General features: G+C 37.0%; 5 protein-coding genes and 1 long non-coding RNA gene across 7 annotated transcripts; 3 read left to right on the top strand and 3 right to left on the bottom strand.

Annotated features, from left to right (window-relative positions):
- Nucleotides 1-2,833: 2,833 nt before the first annotated feature.
- Nucleotides 2,834-3,203, bottom strand: LOC108658121 (uncharacterized). The gene is made up of 2 exons (XM_018110779.3): nucleotides 2,956-3,203; nucleotides 2,834-2,887 (listed from the first exon to the last, which is right to left on the bottom strand). The coding sequence occupies exons 1-2, from the start codon at nucleotides 3,089-3,091 to the stop codon at nucleotides 2,871-2,873; spliced, it is 153 nt and encodes a 50-aa protein (XP_017966268.1). The 5' UTR covers nucleotides 3,092-3,203; the 3' UTR covers nucleotides 2,834-2,870.
- Nucleotides 3,204-3,541: 338 nt separating this feature from the next.
- LOC149092052 (uncharacterized) lies at nucleotides 3,542-4,107 on the top strand. The gene is made up of 2 exons (XR_016196226.1): nucleotides 3,542-3,741; nucleotides 3,841-4,107. It is a non-coding gene; the product is annotated as an uncharacterized LOC149092052 (long non-coding RNA).
- Nucleotides 4,108-6,003: 1,896 nt separating this feature from the next.
- LOC108660249 (uncharacterized) lies at nucleotides 6,004-10,412 on the bottom strand. 2 transcript variants are annotated; one of them, XR_016196488.1, is made up of 5 exons: nucleotides 10,240-10,412; nucleotides 9,921-10,173; nucleotides 6,989-7,685; nucleotides 6,164-6,347; nucleotides 6,004-6,096 (listed from the first exon to the last, which is right to left on the bottom strand). XR_016196488.1 is itself a non-coding variant. In XM_030385972.2 (2 exons), the coding sequence occupies exons 1-2, from the start codon at nucleotides 10,339-10,341 to the stop codon at nucleotides 9,934-9,936; spliced, it is 342 nt and encodes a 113-aa protein (XP_030241832.1). In that variant the 5' UTR covers nucleotides 10,342-10,412; the 3' UTR covers nucleotides 9,382-9,933. The 2 variants fall into 2 exon arrangements, 1 of the variants encoding a protein (XP_030241832.1); XM_030385972.2 differs by lacking the exons at nucleotides 6,004-6,096; nucleotides 6,164-6,347; nucleotides 6,989-7,685 and having other exon boundaries at nucleotides 9,382-10,173.
- Nucleotides 10,413-10,457: 45 nt separating this feature from the next.
- Nucleotides 10,458-11,724, top strand: LOC108660247 (uncharacterized). Its single transcript, XM_018113583.3, has 2 exons — nucleotides 10,458-10,628; nucleotides 10,689-11,724. Exons 1-2 carry the CDS (start codon nucleotides 10,531-10,533, stop codon nucleotides 11,575-11,577), a joined length of 987 nt encoding a protein of 328 aa, XP_017969072.1. The 5' UTR covers nucleotides 10,458-10,530; the 3' UTR covers nucleotides 11,578-11,724.
- LOC108660248 (mitochondrial transcription rescue factor 1) lies at nucleotides 11,679-12,418 on the top strand. The gene is made up of 3 exons (XM_018113584.3): nucleotides 11,679-11,980; nucleotides 12,035-12,107; nucleotides 12,173-12,418. The coding sequence occupies exons 1-3, from the start codon at nucleotides 11,679-11,681 to the stop codon at nucleotides 12,374-12,376; spliced, it is 579 nt and encodes a 192-aa protein (XP_017969073.1). The 3' UTR covers nucleotides 12,377-12,418.
- Nep7 (Neprilysin 7) lies at nucleotides 12,396-15,078 on the bottom strand. The gene is made up of 2 exons (XM_018113582.3): nucleotides 13,575-15,078; nucleotides 12,396-13,517 (listed from the first exon to the last, which is right to left on the bottom strand). Exons 1-2 carry the CDS (start codon nucleotides 14,718-14,720, stop codon nucleotides 12,510-12,512), a joined length of 2,154 nt encoding a protein of 717 aa, XP_017969071.1. The 5' UTR covers nucleotides 14,721-15,078; the 3' UTR covers nucleotides 12,396-12,509.
- Between the last annotated feature and the right edge of the window lie 204 nt (nucleotides 15,079-15,282).

The raw sequence follows: 15,282 nt of genomic DNA on the forward strand, positions 1-15,282 counted from the left end.
AGTGAAGAAGATATATCCTTCTAGAGTTATTTGAAATCTAAGCTGCAGATGATTACATATTTTTATATATTTATATATTTAACATTTTGATTCTCAAACCAATATGCTCAGTTCGTTTGATGAAAACCCATGGAAAACCCTGTCGTAGATTTATGTGAACGCCAGGGCAAAAGTTTTGCCAAATTGTTGGAAAAACATTTCACGGTTCGGCGAAAGCGAAAATTCTCTGCCTTGGGTGTTAATTCGGGTTCGGAATCTCCATCTATAATACTCTCTTCAGTTTTGGCTGAATCTGCACGGCGCTTTCGCTCCTCGAAATTGGGTACGAAAATGAAAACGAAACTCTCTGCTTGTTTATTGGTGTTTGCTATTGGAGGAATTTAATTAGCCTGCCAAGTCGTTAGCAAGATTCGAAAAGTAAGATTCTGTAAAATATGCATACGATTCAGTGAATGGCCGGGGCTGAGGGCCGGGCATAACTAGAGGCAACAAATATTTGGGCTCATTGACTTTATGTTCATTAAGCAAGTCAGTCAGAAATCTAGCATATATAATATGTTAATTAGAATATGTTAATATTCTTGCAAGCGAAGTGAAGGTGTAGGCGAGCCAATGTGTTGACAGAAATCGAAATAATATTTGACTACATACAACGAGTCTTCTCTATGTTCTCTTGGCTGTGTAGTTAACTTTTATTTAATTATCTAAAATTTAACAACTCTTTCACAGCCTGCGAACAGCTCGGTTTAACAAAAAAGAACATTTTCATGTCGGTCGAATAAAAAAAATTAATGCCAAATCAAATTAAGGAGCTCAACTCGAGTATTTTTTAAACACTAAGTGAATATTATATTATTTAAATATATTCCACATTAGAAATAAACTGCTGCAGCTCATTTTTATTTCTTTAAGATCTGAAAAGAACAACAAAATTATAATATAGTATATATTAATTCTTTCTTCATTTCAGCATATGAACATATATTCATATTACGAGGGTTGGTGCTTCGGGCCATGTGCATGGATTTTTTTTAGTGACTTTCTAAAAACTGACCAAAAATGAGGTCTCTACATTTTTGGCCAGTTCCTAAACCTAACTGCAATATTTCAGTGCTCACGCTAAAAAAAATGTGAAAATTCCAGAGTATTTTTCGATATGCCACTCCCCTAAAGAGGTGTAACGATTATTTTGGGGCCATTCGGATGGGAGGTTGCCAAAAACTCAACTATTCATAGATTATAATTTGAGGCTTCTAGCTCTTAAAATTGTAGGAGATATAAACTCTTGCGGTCGTGAATGATTACAGAAAGCCACTGAGTCTGAAACTATTTCATTTCACAGTTTAAATTCACAAGACTATTTCTAATTCAGCGATGCGGCATTCTTAAATAACTGCAAATCGTATATATATCAATAGAAAATGAACTCGATGACCTTTTCGAACCTCTACTATCAGCGTCGATTTAGTATTAAAGATTTTGCAAGAATGTTTTCAGTTCATGTTCTCCTTTTGAAATGTATTTCTTTATTATTACATATAAACACAAATAGAATATTATTTAATTAAAACTTAATTCCATCAAATGAAATCAACTAATAGGTATTAAAAAATAAATTTTTTATTTTTTTTTCATGTACGTGAACGACTGCATCTAGCAAAACAAAAAAAAAACAAAAATTATTATATATCATATTATAATAATTTCTTCATTATAACTTACTGGTAACCGGAGAAGAGTTAACAATAATAATTGGCTCTTGCCTTTGCCTTTGCCTTTGCCGTAGCCTTGGCGGTGGCCTTCGCCGTAGATTCGGCCGTGGACGCGGTCTTCTGCGCGGTGGTACGGCCAAAATTTCACCGAGACATAAGATTATCACAAAAATAAAAATCCACTTAAACTGAAAGTATTTCATTTCGAAGTTGTCTCAATTTGAGTGCACAAGAGCGACTGCTTCTAATTCAGCAATGCGGCATTCTTAAATAACTGCAAATCATATATACATATATATCAATGGAAAATGAACTCGATGACCTTTTCAAACTTTTACTATCAGCGTCGATTTAGTATTGAAGATTTTGCAAGAATGTTTTGAAGGAAACAAGCAGCTCAGTTCATGTTCTTTTGAAATGTATTTCTTTATTATTACATATAAACACATATTGAATATTATTTAATTTAATCTTAATTCCATCAAATAATATCAACTAATAGGTATTAAAAAATTAACCTTTTATGGATTCTTTATCTATGTGAAGATGTGCAGCTAGCAAAACAAAAAAACAAATTTATTATATATCATGTTTTTATAATTTCTTGATTATAACTTACTGGTAACAGGATTAGCGTTAACAACAATAATTTGCTGTTGCCTTTGCTGTTGCCTTTGCCTTTGCCGTAGCCTTGGCGGTGGCCTTCGCCGTAGATTCGGCCGTGGACGCGGTCTTCTGCGCGGTGGTACGGCCAAAATTTCACCGAGACATAAGATTATCACAAAAATAAAAATCCACTTAAACTGAAAGTATTTCATTTCGAAGTTGTCTCAGTTTGAATTCACAAGAGCGACTGCTTCTCATTCAGCAATGCGGCATTCTTAAACAGATCAAATATAAATATATATATATGTACGTATATATGTATATTAATATGTATATCAAAATTTAATTGTGATGACCCTTCCGAATCTTATTATCAGCGCGGATTTAGCATTGCAGAGTTTGCGAGCTTTGAAGCGTTGAAGGAAACAAGCAGCTCACGTTCTCTAAAAATTTCAAATTGAGTAATTAATTATATACACATAACAACTTTATTTAAATACATACAATTGAATAAATAATAATACATAAATAAAAAAAAAAATAAACTGCAGCTTAGCCAATGTGAATATCTGCAATGGCCAAGAAAATTATTTGAAAATTTGTTCAATAAATATTTTGCTTCATTATTATAACTTACTATTGTGATGTATATTAATATTTATTTTTGGCAGTTTGAAGCGGGGCTTGGCTTTGCGCTTTGGCGCTGCCAAAACATCGCTGAGGCACAAAAATATTACAGCAATAAAAAGCCACTGAAATTTGAAGTATTTCATATCGAGTATAGGTTAGGATGGTTTAACAAATATATACAGAGTTTGCTGGCAGATGAAACTGTCACAGTTTGAGTTCACGTGGAAGACATTCAATTAATAAACAGTGCGAGATTCTTAAATAATTTTTAATTAATAGGAAACCGAGCTCTGTTATCAGCTTGGCATTAACGTTCAGCAAGCAATATCAAGAAAGCGAAAGTAATTCCCCAAGGCAAAAAGTTTACAAAAAACCCAATGTGAGAGCCAGTGGGTTTTTTCAATGCGAAGACTAACATCAAATACGATAGCACAAACACTAGGCTTTCGTATAGTATACGTATAGTATATATATAACTCTTCAATATCAATACATTAGTGATGTTGCGCCTTCTGTTTTAGCTCAAGATTTTGAATAAATAGAAAGAAAAATAGTCCGAGTCCCATAGTAAACACTGGCACATAAATCAAAAATTTTATTTCGAAAATTAGCTGAGAGCTGAAATTGTTGTTGCTTCATAACTTGTGAATTTGTCTAATTACTTGATGAGCATACAGAAAAAGTATTATAAGCGAAAAATTAACTATTATGGCTGTTTCGCCTCTCAGTATTCCCCTCGACTTGTCGTTAAAGTGAATAACTATCCATTAACGAATTATGAACGATATTACGGGTAATGTTGCGGAGCCTAGAATATAATTTTATACAAAAAATAAAACTAATTATAAAAACTTGATTTCAAAAAATTCCATAAATCTAATTTATTGAGAAGATGGAGCTTGGTTTTTTCAGGTGAATCCTGCAAGGAAAAACTAAATGTAAGAAAAACATAAACATTATTTATAATCAATTATAACTTACTTATACCACCAACGTCTACTGAGAAGACTGGAAACCTGAGATCTAAGAAGGGACGCGGCTTTGGTGAAACATCACCGATGCATAAAACAAACAAGAGAAGCAATGAAGATTGTGACTTGAAGAATTTCATTTTAATATCAGTTAAGAGCTGACGTTGTCACAATTTGAAATCGCTTGAGAGACTATTTCTTATGCATCGAAGCGATATTCTTGAATACGTTGTGAAATTGTCCAATTACTTAATTAGCATATATAAATTCTATTATAGGCGAAAAGAAACCTATTAACGATTTTTCGCCTCTCAGTATTCCCCTCGATTTGCGATATTACGGACATTGTTGTGAAACTCTTCATTCAAGATTCCTTAATAAATAATAAGAAAAAACACGCCCTGTCATGCTACATAGAAAAATTATATATTTTATTATCAAAGCTTAGTTTTATTACAATTCCAATTCCACTTATTAGTTTATCCTACGTCTGCAAGAAACACTATTTATGAAAGAAAATCTATGTAAATTATCTTTATCTTTATAACTTACTTATACCACCGACGTTGATTGTAAAGAAGGGCACGGCTAAATCTAAAAAGCGAGATTGCCCCTCTACTTCTTCAGTGTTGCGTAAAGCAAGGAATATAAGAAAATGGGGTTTCAACTTGAAGAATTTCATTTTGGATATTAGCTGGGAGCCGAAGTCGTCACCATTTGAAGTCGCTTAAGAGACTGTTTCTTATTCAATGCGTTAAGTTAAGAAGTTGTCTTATTACCTAATTATTATGCTTAAATGTGTGAAAATATATATTAGAGCTGTTTCTTCTCTCATGGACCCTTGTTAAATAGCAATAAGTATTCATTATATATATAAACTGATAAACGGTGTTACGGCTCATAGCTCCAGATTTTGTATAGACAATGGAAAAAAAGCAAGTTTCACAAAATTTGACATTGCACTGTCTTCATTTATTTATAGAAGCTTCATTTATACAATCGGAAAGCATCTAATTTATTTACAATCGCAATCAAGCGAAGTCTGCAACAAAAAAATAAAATATATAAAAGAAAACTATGAAAATTATTTCAATGAATCATAGCTTACGTATGCCACCATTGTGGATTGTTGCGTTTAGTACATTTATCCTTAAATAGCGATTTTGCTCTGCTAATACATTAACCTTGCGTAAAGTAAGAAATACAACAAAATGATATGCCAACATGAAGAACTTCATTTTGAATATCGGTTGGGAGCTGAAATTGTACCGTTCGAAATCTCTCGAGTAACTGTTTCTTATGCAGCGAAGCGATCGTCTTAAATGCGTTGTGAAATCGTCTAATTGCCTAATTATCATATATAACTTGCATAGTAAAAAAATGTGTGGAAATTGAGCTGGTTTGCATTCAGTATTCCCCTGGACTTCAGTTAAATAGCAATAGGTATTCATTATCGACTGATAAACGATGTTACGGTCTTTGATGAAAAGCTGTTTTTTTTTTTTTACAATAAAAAAGAACATATCATGACAGAATGTTACATCGCAAATTCTTTATTACTTTGTAGACACTTGGTTTTATACAATTCCATGCATCTAATTTAATTACAATCTCATGCTTAGCCTTAGCCTAAGTCTGCAAAGAAAAAAAAATTAAGTGTAGAAATTTATTATTTGCTATGAATGATAGCTTACATAGACCACCATTGTTGACTGTTAGGACTGGCACGTTTAAATTTAAAAACCGTTGATTCGGCTGATTCTCCTCCAATCCATCAACGTTGCAAAAAACGAGGAATATAAGAAAATGAGATACCAATTTGAAGAATTTCATTTTAAATATTAGTTAAGAACTCAAATTGTCGCAGTTTCAAATCGTTCGAAAGACTATTTCTTATGCAGCGAAGCGACATACTTAAATACGTTGTAAAATCGTCAGGTTCTATAAACTGTTCTCACGCTTTAATTGCATTACAAGTGTGTAAGAATAACTATTTAAGGACTTTAGTTAAATAGCAATAAGTATTCATTACCGACTAATTAACGTTGGTATAAAGATTTTTTAATAGACAATGAAAAAAGAGCAAGCCTCGCAATATCTTCATTTACTTATAGAAGCTTCATTTTATACAATCGGCAAGCATCTCACTTATTTACAATTTCAAGCCTAGCCTATGTCTGCAATGAAAACAGATATTTAAAGAAGCCTATGAAAGTTATTTGCGATGAATGATTGATTACTTACGTATGCCACCATTGTTGATTGTTGCGATTGGTGCGTTTATGTCTAGGAAGCGTTGATTCATCACCGGTACATCAACATTGTATAAAACGAGGAATACAAGAAAATGAGATTCCATCTTGAAGAATTTCATTTTCATTATTTGTTAAGAGCTGGAATTGTGGCAGCTTCAAATAACTTAAAAAGACTATTTCTTATGCAGCGAAACGATGTACTTAAATACGTTGTGAAATTGTCTAATCTTTTTATAAACTATTCCCATGCTTTAATTGCATTATAAATGTGTGCAAAATTACTATTTAAGTTTGTTCGTAACTCAGTATTACCCTGAACTTCATTTAAATAGCAATACGTATTCATTACCGACTGATTAACGATGTCATGGAACCTTTTAAAGGGCTCATAACCTAAATGATCCAAATGAAAATTCAGCGTATACTAGATTTGGTAGACGCCATAAAAGAGAATATTTTAAGGAAATATAATCGTTTTTTGGAATCCAACACTCTTCATTGTTTTACAAATGATGGATTTAAAAAATTCTCTATATCTAATCTATTGACAGTCCCAAGTTTAGCCACGCTTAATATCTGGAAGGAACAATTTAATGTAAGCTAAACATATTGAAAATACTTCAGAAATATTATAGCTTACTTATACCGCCAACATCGAGTGTAAACAATGGAAGGTGAAGATTAAGAAATGGAAGCGGCGCTGCCAAATTGTCCCTGATGCTTAAGGCGACGACAACAAGCGAAATACCAGCTAACCTGAGCCCGAATTTCATTTTGAATATTAGTTTAGATTAGTTGAAATGCCTTCGAAGACTGTTTCTTATGCATCGCATTGATATTCTTAAATACGTTGTGAAATCTTCTAATGACATTTTAGAATCTATACTATCATGCTTAAATTGCATTAAAAGCGAAAATAATGTGTGAAATAACTCTAGAATCTTTATATACCTATGTACATATATAAGTAGGAGATGTTCGAATTTAGACTTGACACAGTTTACATATACAGTGGACCGTGGGTGAACGATGATAATATTAATAAATACTTAAACAATGAAGTAGGAGAAACCATTGACCGTTCTAGCATTATGTAGGCATATTTACATGCAATATAGTTGATGCAACATTTTCGCTTATCTAACAAGATGCTGGAACGAAATGTGTTCATTGACCGAGGGACCACTTTATATTCTTACATCCCAAGCCCAATGATTGATAAGACTAAGAAAGTTATTATCAGCTGAACATGGACTATTGTAAAAATCTACAAGAAATAAAGAAAACCATATATTATATAATTAACTTTTCTTCATTACAAATTACTATTGAAACTTTTGCTTATCTGTACGATTCGAAGCTAGAAATATTAGTCATCAATATAATTATACTTATTTACATACTTTATTATTATCTATTACAAAATTTATATTATTTGAAAACCACTAATTTATATATTACTTATTTGTATACATATGGATATTTCAAAAATATTAAGCTTGATGGGATATCTGTAAAGGGAAAGAGAATTTGATAAAATCATTTAATTAAGGAAAAGAAATTTCATAAAAATATATAATTTATTTTGATTATTATTGAGGCTAATGTTAATTGTGGGCAATTAAGTTTCGCATCGCGCATCAAGGCAACAAGAATGTATAAGGCAACCCATGTGTGCCATGAATAATTTGATTTTTAATATTCAAAATGATTAAACAATTAGTTCACAGTCTGAAGCCAATTCGAAGATTATTTCCTATACAGCAATGCGAGGTTCTTAGAAAATGCGAAAGTGTCTAGTGGCCTTTAGGGATCTCTTATCAGTTTGCAATGAATTTTGACCCCCGAAAAAGATAGAAAAAATCGAACAGCAAAACGTGTTTTGACTCATTGAGCAAACATACGGTATGTCCATTCATATAATATAGACTAATATAAACATGCATAAATTGCATTATAAGCGACGTAAATAAAAGATTTTAAGTGCTCAAATTCGTGGAATCAGGCATTGATGCGGCTTCGCCCCTCGGCGTTCGGCTCGGCTTGCGTTAAATAGACATAACTATTCATTATCGAGATATAAACGATGTTACGGCCCCTGTCGAAGTGCTCATAACTTCAGATTTTATATTAAATAAACGAGACAAAGCGAACCCTGGCAAAATGTCACGCAGAAGAGGGGAGGGTTGGGCGTCCAGGCAGAGAGAGTGAGGCACACACATGCACGAGCATCCTTTTGACCCACAAAATTGAATATATGTATATATGTATGTAATACATGAGAACCCTTTCTTCTGGTGCTGCATCCTGCGTAATTCAATATTTGACTATATGAGATTTATGGCCACAGGGGCTAGCGCGAAGCTTCCGGCGGTACAGAGAGAGTGAGAGAGAGCGGCGGTCTTTTTTTTCCTTCTTTTTATTTGTATAAAGTATAATTTTTGATTTAGTGCGATTTTCGTGTCAACGCTGAGCCCTGATGTCGCGCAAAGGGTTAACGCAATAGTTTTGCAATATCCAATGTGCCAAGAGTGGGAAATACGTTTCTGTTTGCTTTGCCCAAAGGCGGATATGAGACCACATGCTGGTTGTTATAGTCCCAGCGCCAAGCCAGGGCAGGACAGGCAGGACAAACAGTCCAGGCGGGTGGCTTAGGTTAACGGAGGCCCATGGAAAAGGGAAAGGGCATTTATTGCCATGTTGAACGATTATTTGAATTTTCACGCACTTAACAACAAATGCGAAACTTAAAAACAAACAAAAAATAAAGCGAATTGAAGGCATCTGACTTGGAGATACCCTATGCGCTGTACATGAGATAATATTTCTAGAGTCGTCTCAAGTGAGGTACACCTACACTAAACTTATAGATGCATACAAACGTACAATGTCTGATAGATATATACAAACGATTTTGCCACATATGTATGCTTACCCAAAAACTGAATACCCTTACCATAAATGTATTTCCTCTTCAGAGCTCTATAGAGAGATGTTTTTCAAGAGAGGTGTTTTTCTTTTACATATATATAGCTAATATTCACAATATTTTCTACTATACCCAATAGTTCTATCCTTCTCTTATTAACCAATTACTACAAATTTGTTAATATATTCAAAAATCATTATAAACATATGTGTGCTATCCAAAATTTCCTCTGTCAGAGCTCTCAGATCAAAATTCCCTACTCAAAACTACAATAGGTATAAAGCAGCAACAATCCCACATTGATAGCGAGACATGCGCGTAAAAATTTATTTTTATTATTATGTAAAATATATCAGACAGAAGCAGCAGCAGCAGCAGCAGGAACAGCATCAGCAACGGCAAACAGTAGAAAGTCAAAAATTCAATAGATGCATGGATGGCAACAAATTGCTTTGTTTGTCGACCTTCCTATTGAATTCAAGTGGGAATTAGTTGAGGGAAAGCGCCCACGCGCTTATCAAATGGGGTTGGCACGGCGACAGGATGCAAATGCCAGTTGATAAGGCGTTAAAAATGTTTTGCCAAAAACCAATTTGCCGAGCAGAAAATTTGCATATGAGTGTGTTATATGTATATATGCTATATTCTGGCAGCTGGAAGAAGTACGTAATCAAAGGGTTGCGTACGGCCGGAAGCGAAGGGAGTGAAAATTTATTGCAGGTTGCATTAAATTTAATTTGAAGCGTGCGCGGAAACTTTAAAATGTTGCGCTTGTTCCGCGATACAAAAAGCTATTTCGCTGTTGTGATTGAGTTACCTGAGTGCCCTTATCATTGGCGCCCCTTCATTTCCTCGATTTGCTTCAGCAGCAACTGCATACGATCCTTCATCAGTGGCTGGCCACGCTGTGTGCGCTTGCTGATAATTTTGGTCTTCTCCAGACGCTGTTTTTTGTACGCCTTTATGCGTGCCTCCTTTTCAGCCTTGATCTTCTCACGTTCCGCTTGTGCCGCAGCAGCCTTTTGTTTCCGTATCATATTTCGTATTTCAGGCTTATTTGGTTTGCTGTCCTAATAAACAATGCAAATTGTATACGCCTTTCCAATTTGTTGCTATACGGTGATTTTTTTACATACCGATTTCTGTTGCTTTTGCTTAAAGTTGGGCTTCTGTTTTTGACCTGCCCTTGCAGGCTTTTTATTAGATTTTCCCTGATTTTTTTGCGGTTTTGGCTTCATTGTTATTTCAATAAATTTATAAACACAGCGGCACGTGTGGGAAACAGCTGATCACAAATATTTTATTACTTTACAGCACTATTTTTGAGAACTTTATCGATAAGCGCAGTATTTTTTCGTCAAATTTAGTACATTTATATAAATGCGACTCGCGTGGACCAAACATATTTCTATTCAGTTTGAATTGCAATGAGTTTGACAGAAATTAAACAGAAAGAAGGCAAAGCTAAGAAGAATGTGCTGCCCAAGCTGCGCGCTCTATTGGCTAATCCATATAAACAGCACAGGTAAGGCAAATGTAATTTTACATTCAAAGTCACCAAACTAAGCTAAATAATGCGTTTCAGTCCCGTGCTGCCCGAAAGCGAGTTGCTGGAACTGCAACACATATTAAAAACTTCTATAAATGAAAGTGAGCAAACACAACAAAAATTTGTGACCCAACATCAAATACACCTCGGCTTGGAAAGCTCCCTACGGGCTATTAATGGGCGGCGGTTCTCCTGCGTTTTCATTTCTCTCAGTTTAAGGCCTTCCCACCTCGTGCGTCTCATTGCAACTACAGCTAGTGTCAAAGCTCCAACAGCTCCCATCTATGCGCAACCCAAATTAGAGGATCTCACATATGAGATATTTGGAATACGAGCGCTAGCGCTAGTGTTGCCGATAGACTTAAATAGAATAAGCTCGAAATTGGCCAAATGGGTGGAAGACCGAAGAAAATCTGTGGTCAAAAAAATCTTAAAGCCTACCCCAAGAAAAACTGAAAAGAAACGCAAGCCTATAGAACAAGTCCTTATAAATACAGAAACTGAAGCTCAAGTGGTAAAGGCAGCTCCAACAGATGAAAAAGGATGGAGTGGTGACTACATATCGTGTGCAAGTGATGGAGTCGCATTAAGGATTAGCCAATTGGATGCGCAAACCGAGGCGGAACAGTTAAGCATAGCGCTTAGCAAGCTTGGCAAAAAAGCTGCAAGCAAAGCAGAAATGCCAGAAGTCAAAACAACGAAACAAGAAAAAGACGATGAAATAATTACATCGCCAGCTAATGAGCCAATGGAAGTAGATACAACTGAACCAGTTGATGACGATGAATTTCTGCCTGCTGAACTGACAAATTATCAGCCGTTAACTCAGCATCAAATCTGTGCGAATCCAAACAAGAAACCCAAAAAGAAACGGAACAAAAACAAAAAGCAAAAAAACCAACCGCCACAAAACAAAACTAACTGAAGGCTGGCAACGCCAACAGCTAAAACAGCTGTTGAATTTTAGGTTATGTATCGTTTATATACTATTTTATTGTTATCGTAATTTTAAAAGGCCGCATAAAAATGCTGCGAAGCATACGGCAAATAGTACGAGTACGGAAATGTTTAACTCCTCCGCTTTTTAATGTAACCAATGCCACAACAGCAACGGGAGCCCTGAGAGTGGTCAAACAAGCATCGTTGCACACAAGTTCAGTTTCGTATAAATATGACAAGAAATCATCACGAAAGTCGGACGACATTGACTCAGATGATGAAGACGATGATGAATTTAAAGACGAACGTGATTCTAAAGTAGTTAAAGCCAAAGTGAACTCATTGCGTGCAGATTTACTACTAAAATCCGGACTAGGCATGGCCAGAAAGTAAGTATCTCATACAACAAATTGCGCTCAATGTAAGGAATCCAATATTTACAGCAAAGTGGAACAAAAATTCTATGAGAGCAAAATCCGCGTCAATGGAAAGAAGTTGATGAAAAAGAGCGAGCAGGTGACTTAAGATCATCAATAGCAAAAACATTTGTCATATCATGTAATTATAAATTCTATCTTCAGCTCGAGGTTGGCGACGAGATTGATGTAATACGCGGCTTCAGTCAGACGAACCCCTCTCATTTGGTTATCGCACGCGTTATCATACTCTCCGCCGGAGAGCGTGACGACGGACTCAGTGTGAGTTTGCGTCGCTATAAATCGCTGCTAATCGAGAACTACAACGGGCCGAATGCCTTTAAATCATCAGAGCCCGTGCAACACTAAACCGCAGAATACGAATAAATATAATCAACAAAAACGATTTTATGTGGCATGCCTTGTGTTTACATTTATATGAAACAAACACGTCTTAATTATTTCATGGATTCCTCATGCTTATCAGCTCCGAATTACGTCGTTACCAGACGCGGCATTTGTCCGTTATCGGATGCATTGGACTGCCACGCTCGCAATGGTATGCTTGCGCAAAGTCCTCGTTATTGGTGACGGCACCGAGCACCCTATACTTGTCCATGGGATGCTCGTTGGTTAGCTCCTCCCAATAGTGCTTCTCCTCGTAGTCGGCACACCAAAGCTGCGCAAAGCCAAGGAAAAACAATTGCTCCGGCGACAGATCCAGGCCAGGCATCTGCTCATCGCGATCCACATACGAGGCATTATTCTCGCCATTCAGTTGCAGCTGTTTCATGTGATTGCGATATGCACTCATTGATTCACGCAGACCTCCACTGTCTGCGATACTCTCGTCCTTTGTCTGATTGCCATTAATGTTCCGATTGATTTCCGGTATAAGATAATTATTGAAATGATCCACAAAGCACATGGAACGCTCGTTGAAGACCTCGCCTGACTTTTTCGACCACCAATAGCGTGCTGTACCATTGCTATCGTAGGTGGCCCCAATAGTGTCAAAGCCATGGGTTAACTCGTGGCCCACCAGGTAGCCAATGGTTCCAAACTTCAGTGAGTTGGGCCACGCTTGATCGTAGCTCGGCGGATGGAGTATGCCGGCCATAACATTGATTGAGTTGTCCAAATTGTAATAGAAAGCATTCACCTGCATGCCCACCAGCAGTTCCAACGGTTTCGTGTCACTCGTCAGGGTCTTATGGTGTATGCCAAGATAGCGCTTCATATAGGTGCTAAAGCGCTTCAGATTTATATTATTTTCCGGAAAGTTATCGGGCTTAACGGTCAGATTATTTATTGCACGGATCAGACTCTCCGAAAGATTTTTATCCTGGAATGCACCAATGCGAGTCACAATTGTTGACTCCTTCAGCAGAGCTTCCTTGCGCGTCTCCGCGTCCAACCAATTGGCATTATCCAACAACGTGAGATGACTCTTGCGCAGCTCCGAAATGATGTTGGCAACCTCGGCACTTGCCTCCTCCGTGAAATATTTCTAAGCAAACAGGAAAGCTATTAGATGGAATACAGTGAAACTGAGGCAAATACGAACCACAAAGTAAAGCTTGTCCAGTAAATAGGGCATCGAGTATTGGATGTTGAGTATACAATGATCACGTTGATATTTGGCAGCCTTCAATTTGGCATCCATGGTGTAAAGTAATTTCATGGCCATATAGTTGGCTGCGGCCGCTTTGTGCTTAGCGCACACCTTGTCCAGCTCGTAGTAGAAAAAGTCACAGTAGCGCTCAGCTGGATACGGGTCAAAACTTAGGTTATTCCATGAAATCTCATAGTATTGCTTCCATAGCGGAAAAGGCTCTGTGACAAACTCATCTGTCAGCAGATCACACTTATCCGAATCCTCCTCGAAGCGATCTGCGATCTTCAGAACTTCGCGCCAGAAGGCGAAAATTCCGGCAATGACCTCGACTATCTTCTCTTCGGGCAGGCCGTAAGCCTCCAAATAGCCTCGCATGCGCTTCTCATTGAGCTTGTACCCTTTGGTGTCATTGGTGGCGATGTTGTCGCTGTGCACAATGTAGTCGAAGCCCAACTCTGGCAGCTTGAAGTATGGCATGAACGGATATTGCTGCAGGTTCTTTTCATAGATGAGTCCTTGGGAGCCATAGTTGGTCAAGTGGGAGCTCATGTTGAACCAGCTGAAATTCGAAGCCAGCCAAGCTTCGCCCTCGACTGCGGGAAAGCCACCAACAGACTTGATAAGCGCCAGATAAGCGGGGTCGGCCGCTGGCAGCGGATACAGCTCAGCGTTAAGGCATGCGTTATAGAATTGTTGTGTAATCCTCAGCTCAGCCCCATAGCCAAGATCGTCGGCCAGCGTTGTGTTCGCCAACAGAAGCTCCTCGGCTACATCGGCCAGCGTGTAAACAATGTCCAGAAGATTGCTGCGCTTGTGCTGGGATTGTCGCTCTTGCTTAACATTCTTCCAGTTGCCACATGCGTACTCGTAAAAATCATCACAAGGCGCCACGCTGCGATTCATATAGCTGAGCATTTGAGTCGCATAGGCCCTCAAGTATTCAATATTGGGATTCGCTTGAATAGTGTTATCAATTGTGGCGTCATCAATCTTGGGTTTTGTCTCTGCTGCGGGCTTCGCTACGCAAGTAGCGAATAAAACGCTGACCGTTAAGGCAACAGCGCATATCAATGAATGTATTTTAATCTCAATCATTTTCCTTTTCAACTGCGCGTTTACCCTTTCATAAATACAAATGTCTAATCTATACAATACAGTTTTGATTGATGGATTTGAACTAATGAAAATAATTACGCGCTCTCGAGAGGGAACTTTTTGCGCGTCTAATTCATTCAGAATCTAGTTTCAAACTGTGTGGCCCGGCGGAACTCACAAATTTGCTAGCATTAGCTCACGCTGGTATTATCCGCGTACGTTGGTGTGCTGATAACGAATTCATTATGTTGTTAAATCGAAAACATGACCTATTCTAAGCGTGGCAGATAACGTATGTTGTATATTCTCTCATTAGCCAATTTAATGCTGCGTCCGTTTCAAAATCAAGTGCGCGCCACTGATCTAATCAAATTTATAGTACCAACACCGAACTGACTTTTTTCATCGATAGACCCGATAAGTCTCAGGTAACGATTAAAAAAGGTATGCTGTTTCCTGGTTGGAAAAATGCCAATAAGCCTCGTCACACAATTTTCATTTACTTGCAATGTTTTATGACATGATTTTGTTTAATAATTCAAATAATTTGATAAATCATTTT

Source organism: Drosophila navojoa, chromosome 2, assembly GCF_054131105.1.
Source record: "Drosophila navojoa isolate 15081-1374.11 chromosome 2, UAZ_NAV_1.0, whole genome shotgun sequence".
Classification (NCBI taxonomy): domain Eukaryota; kingdom Metazoa; phylum Arthropoda; class Insecta; order Diptera; family Drosophilidae; genus Drosophila; species Drosophila navojoa.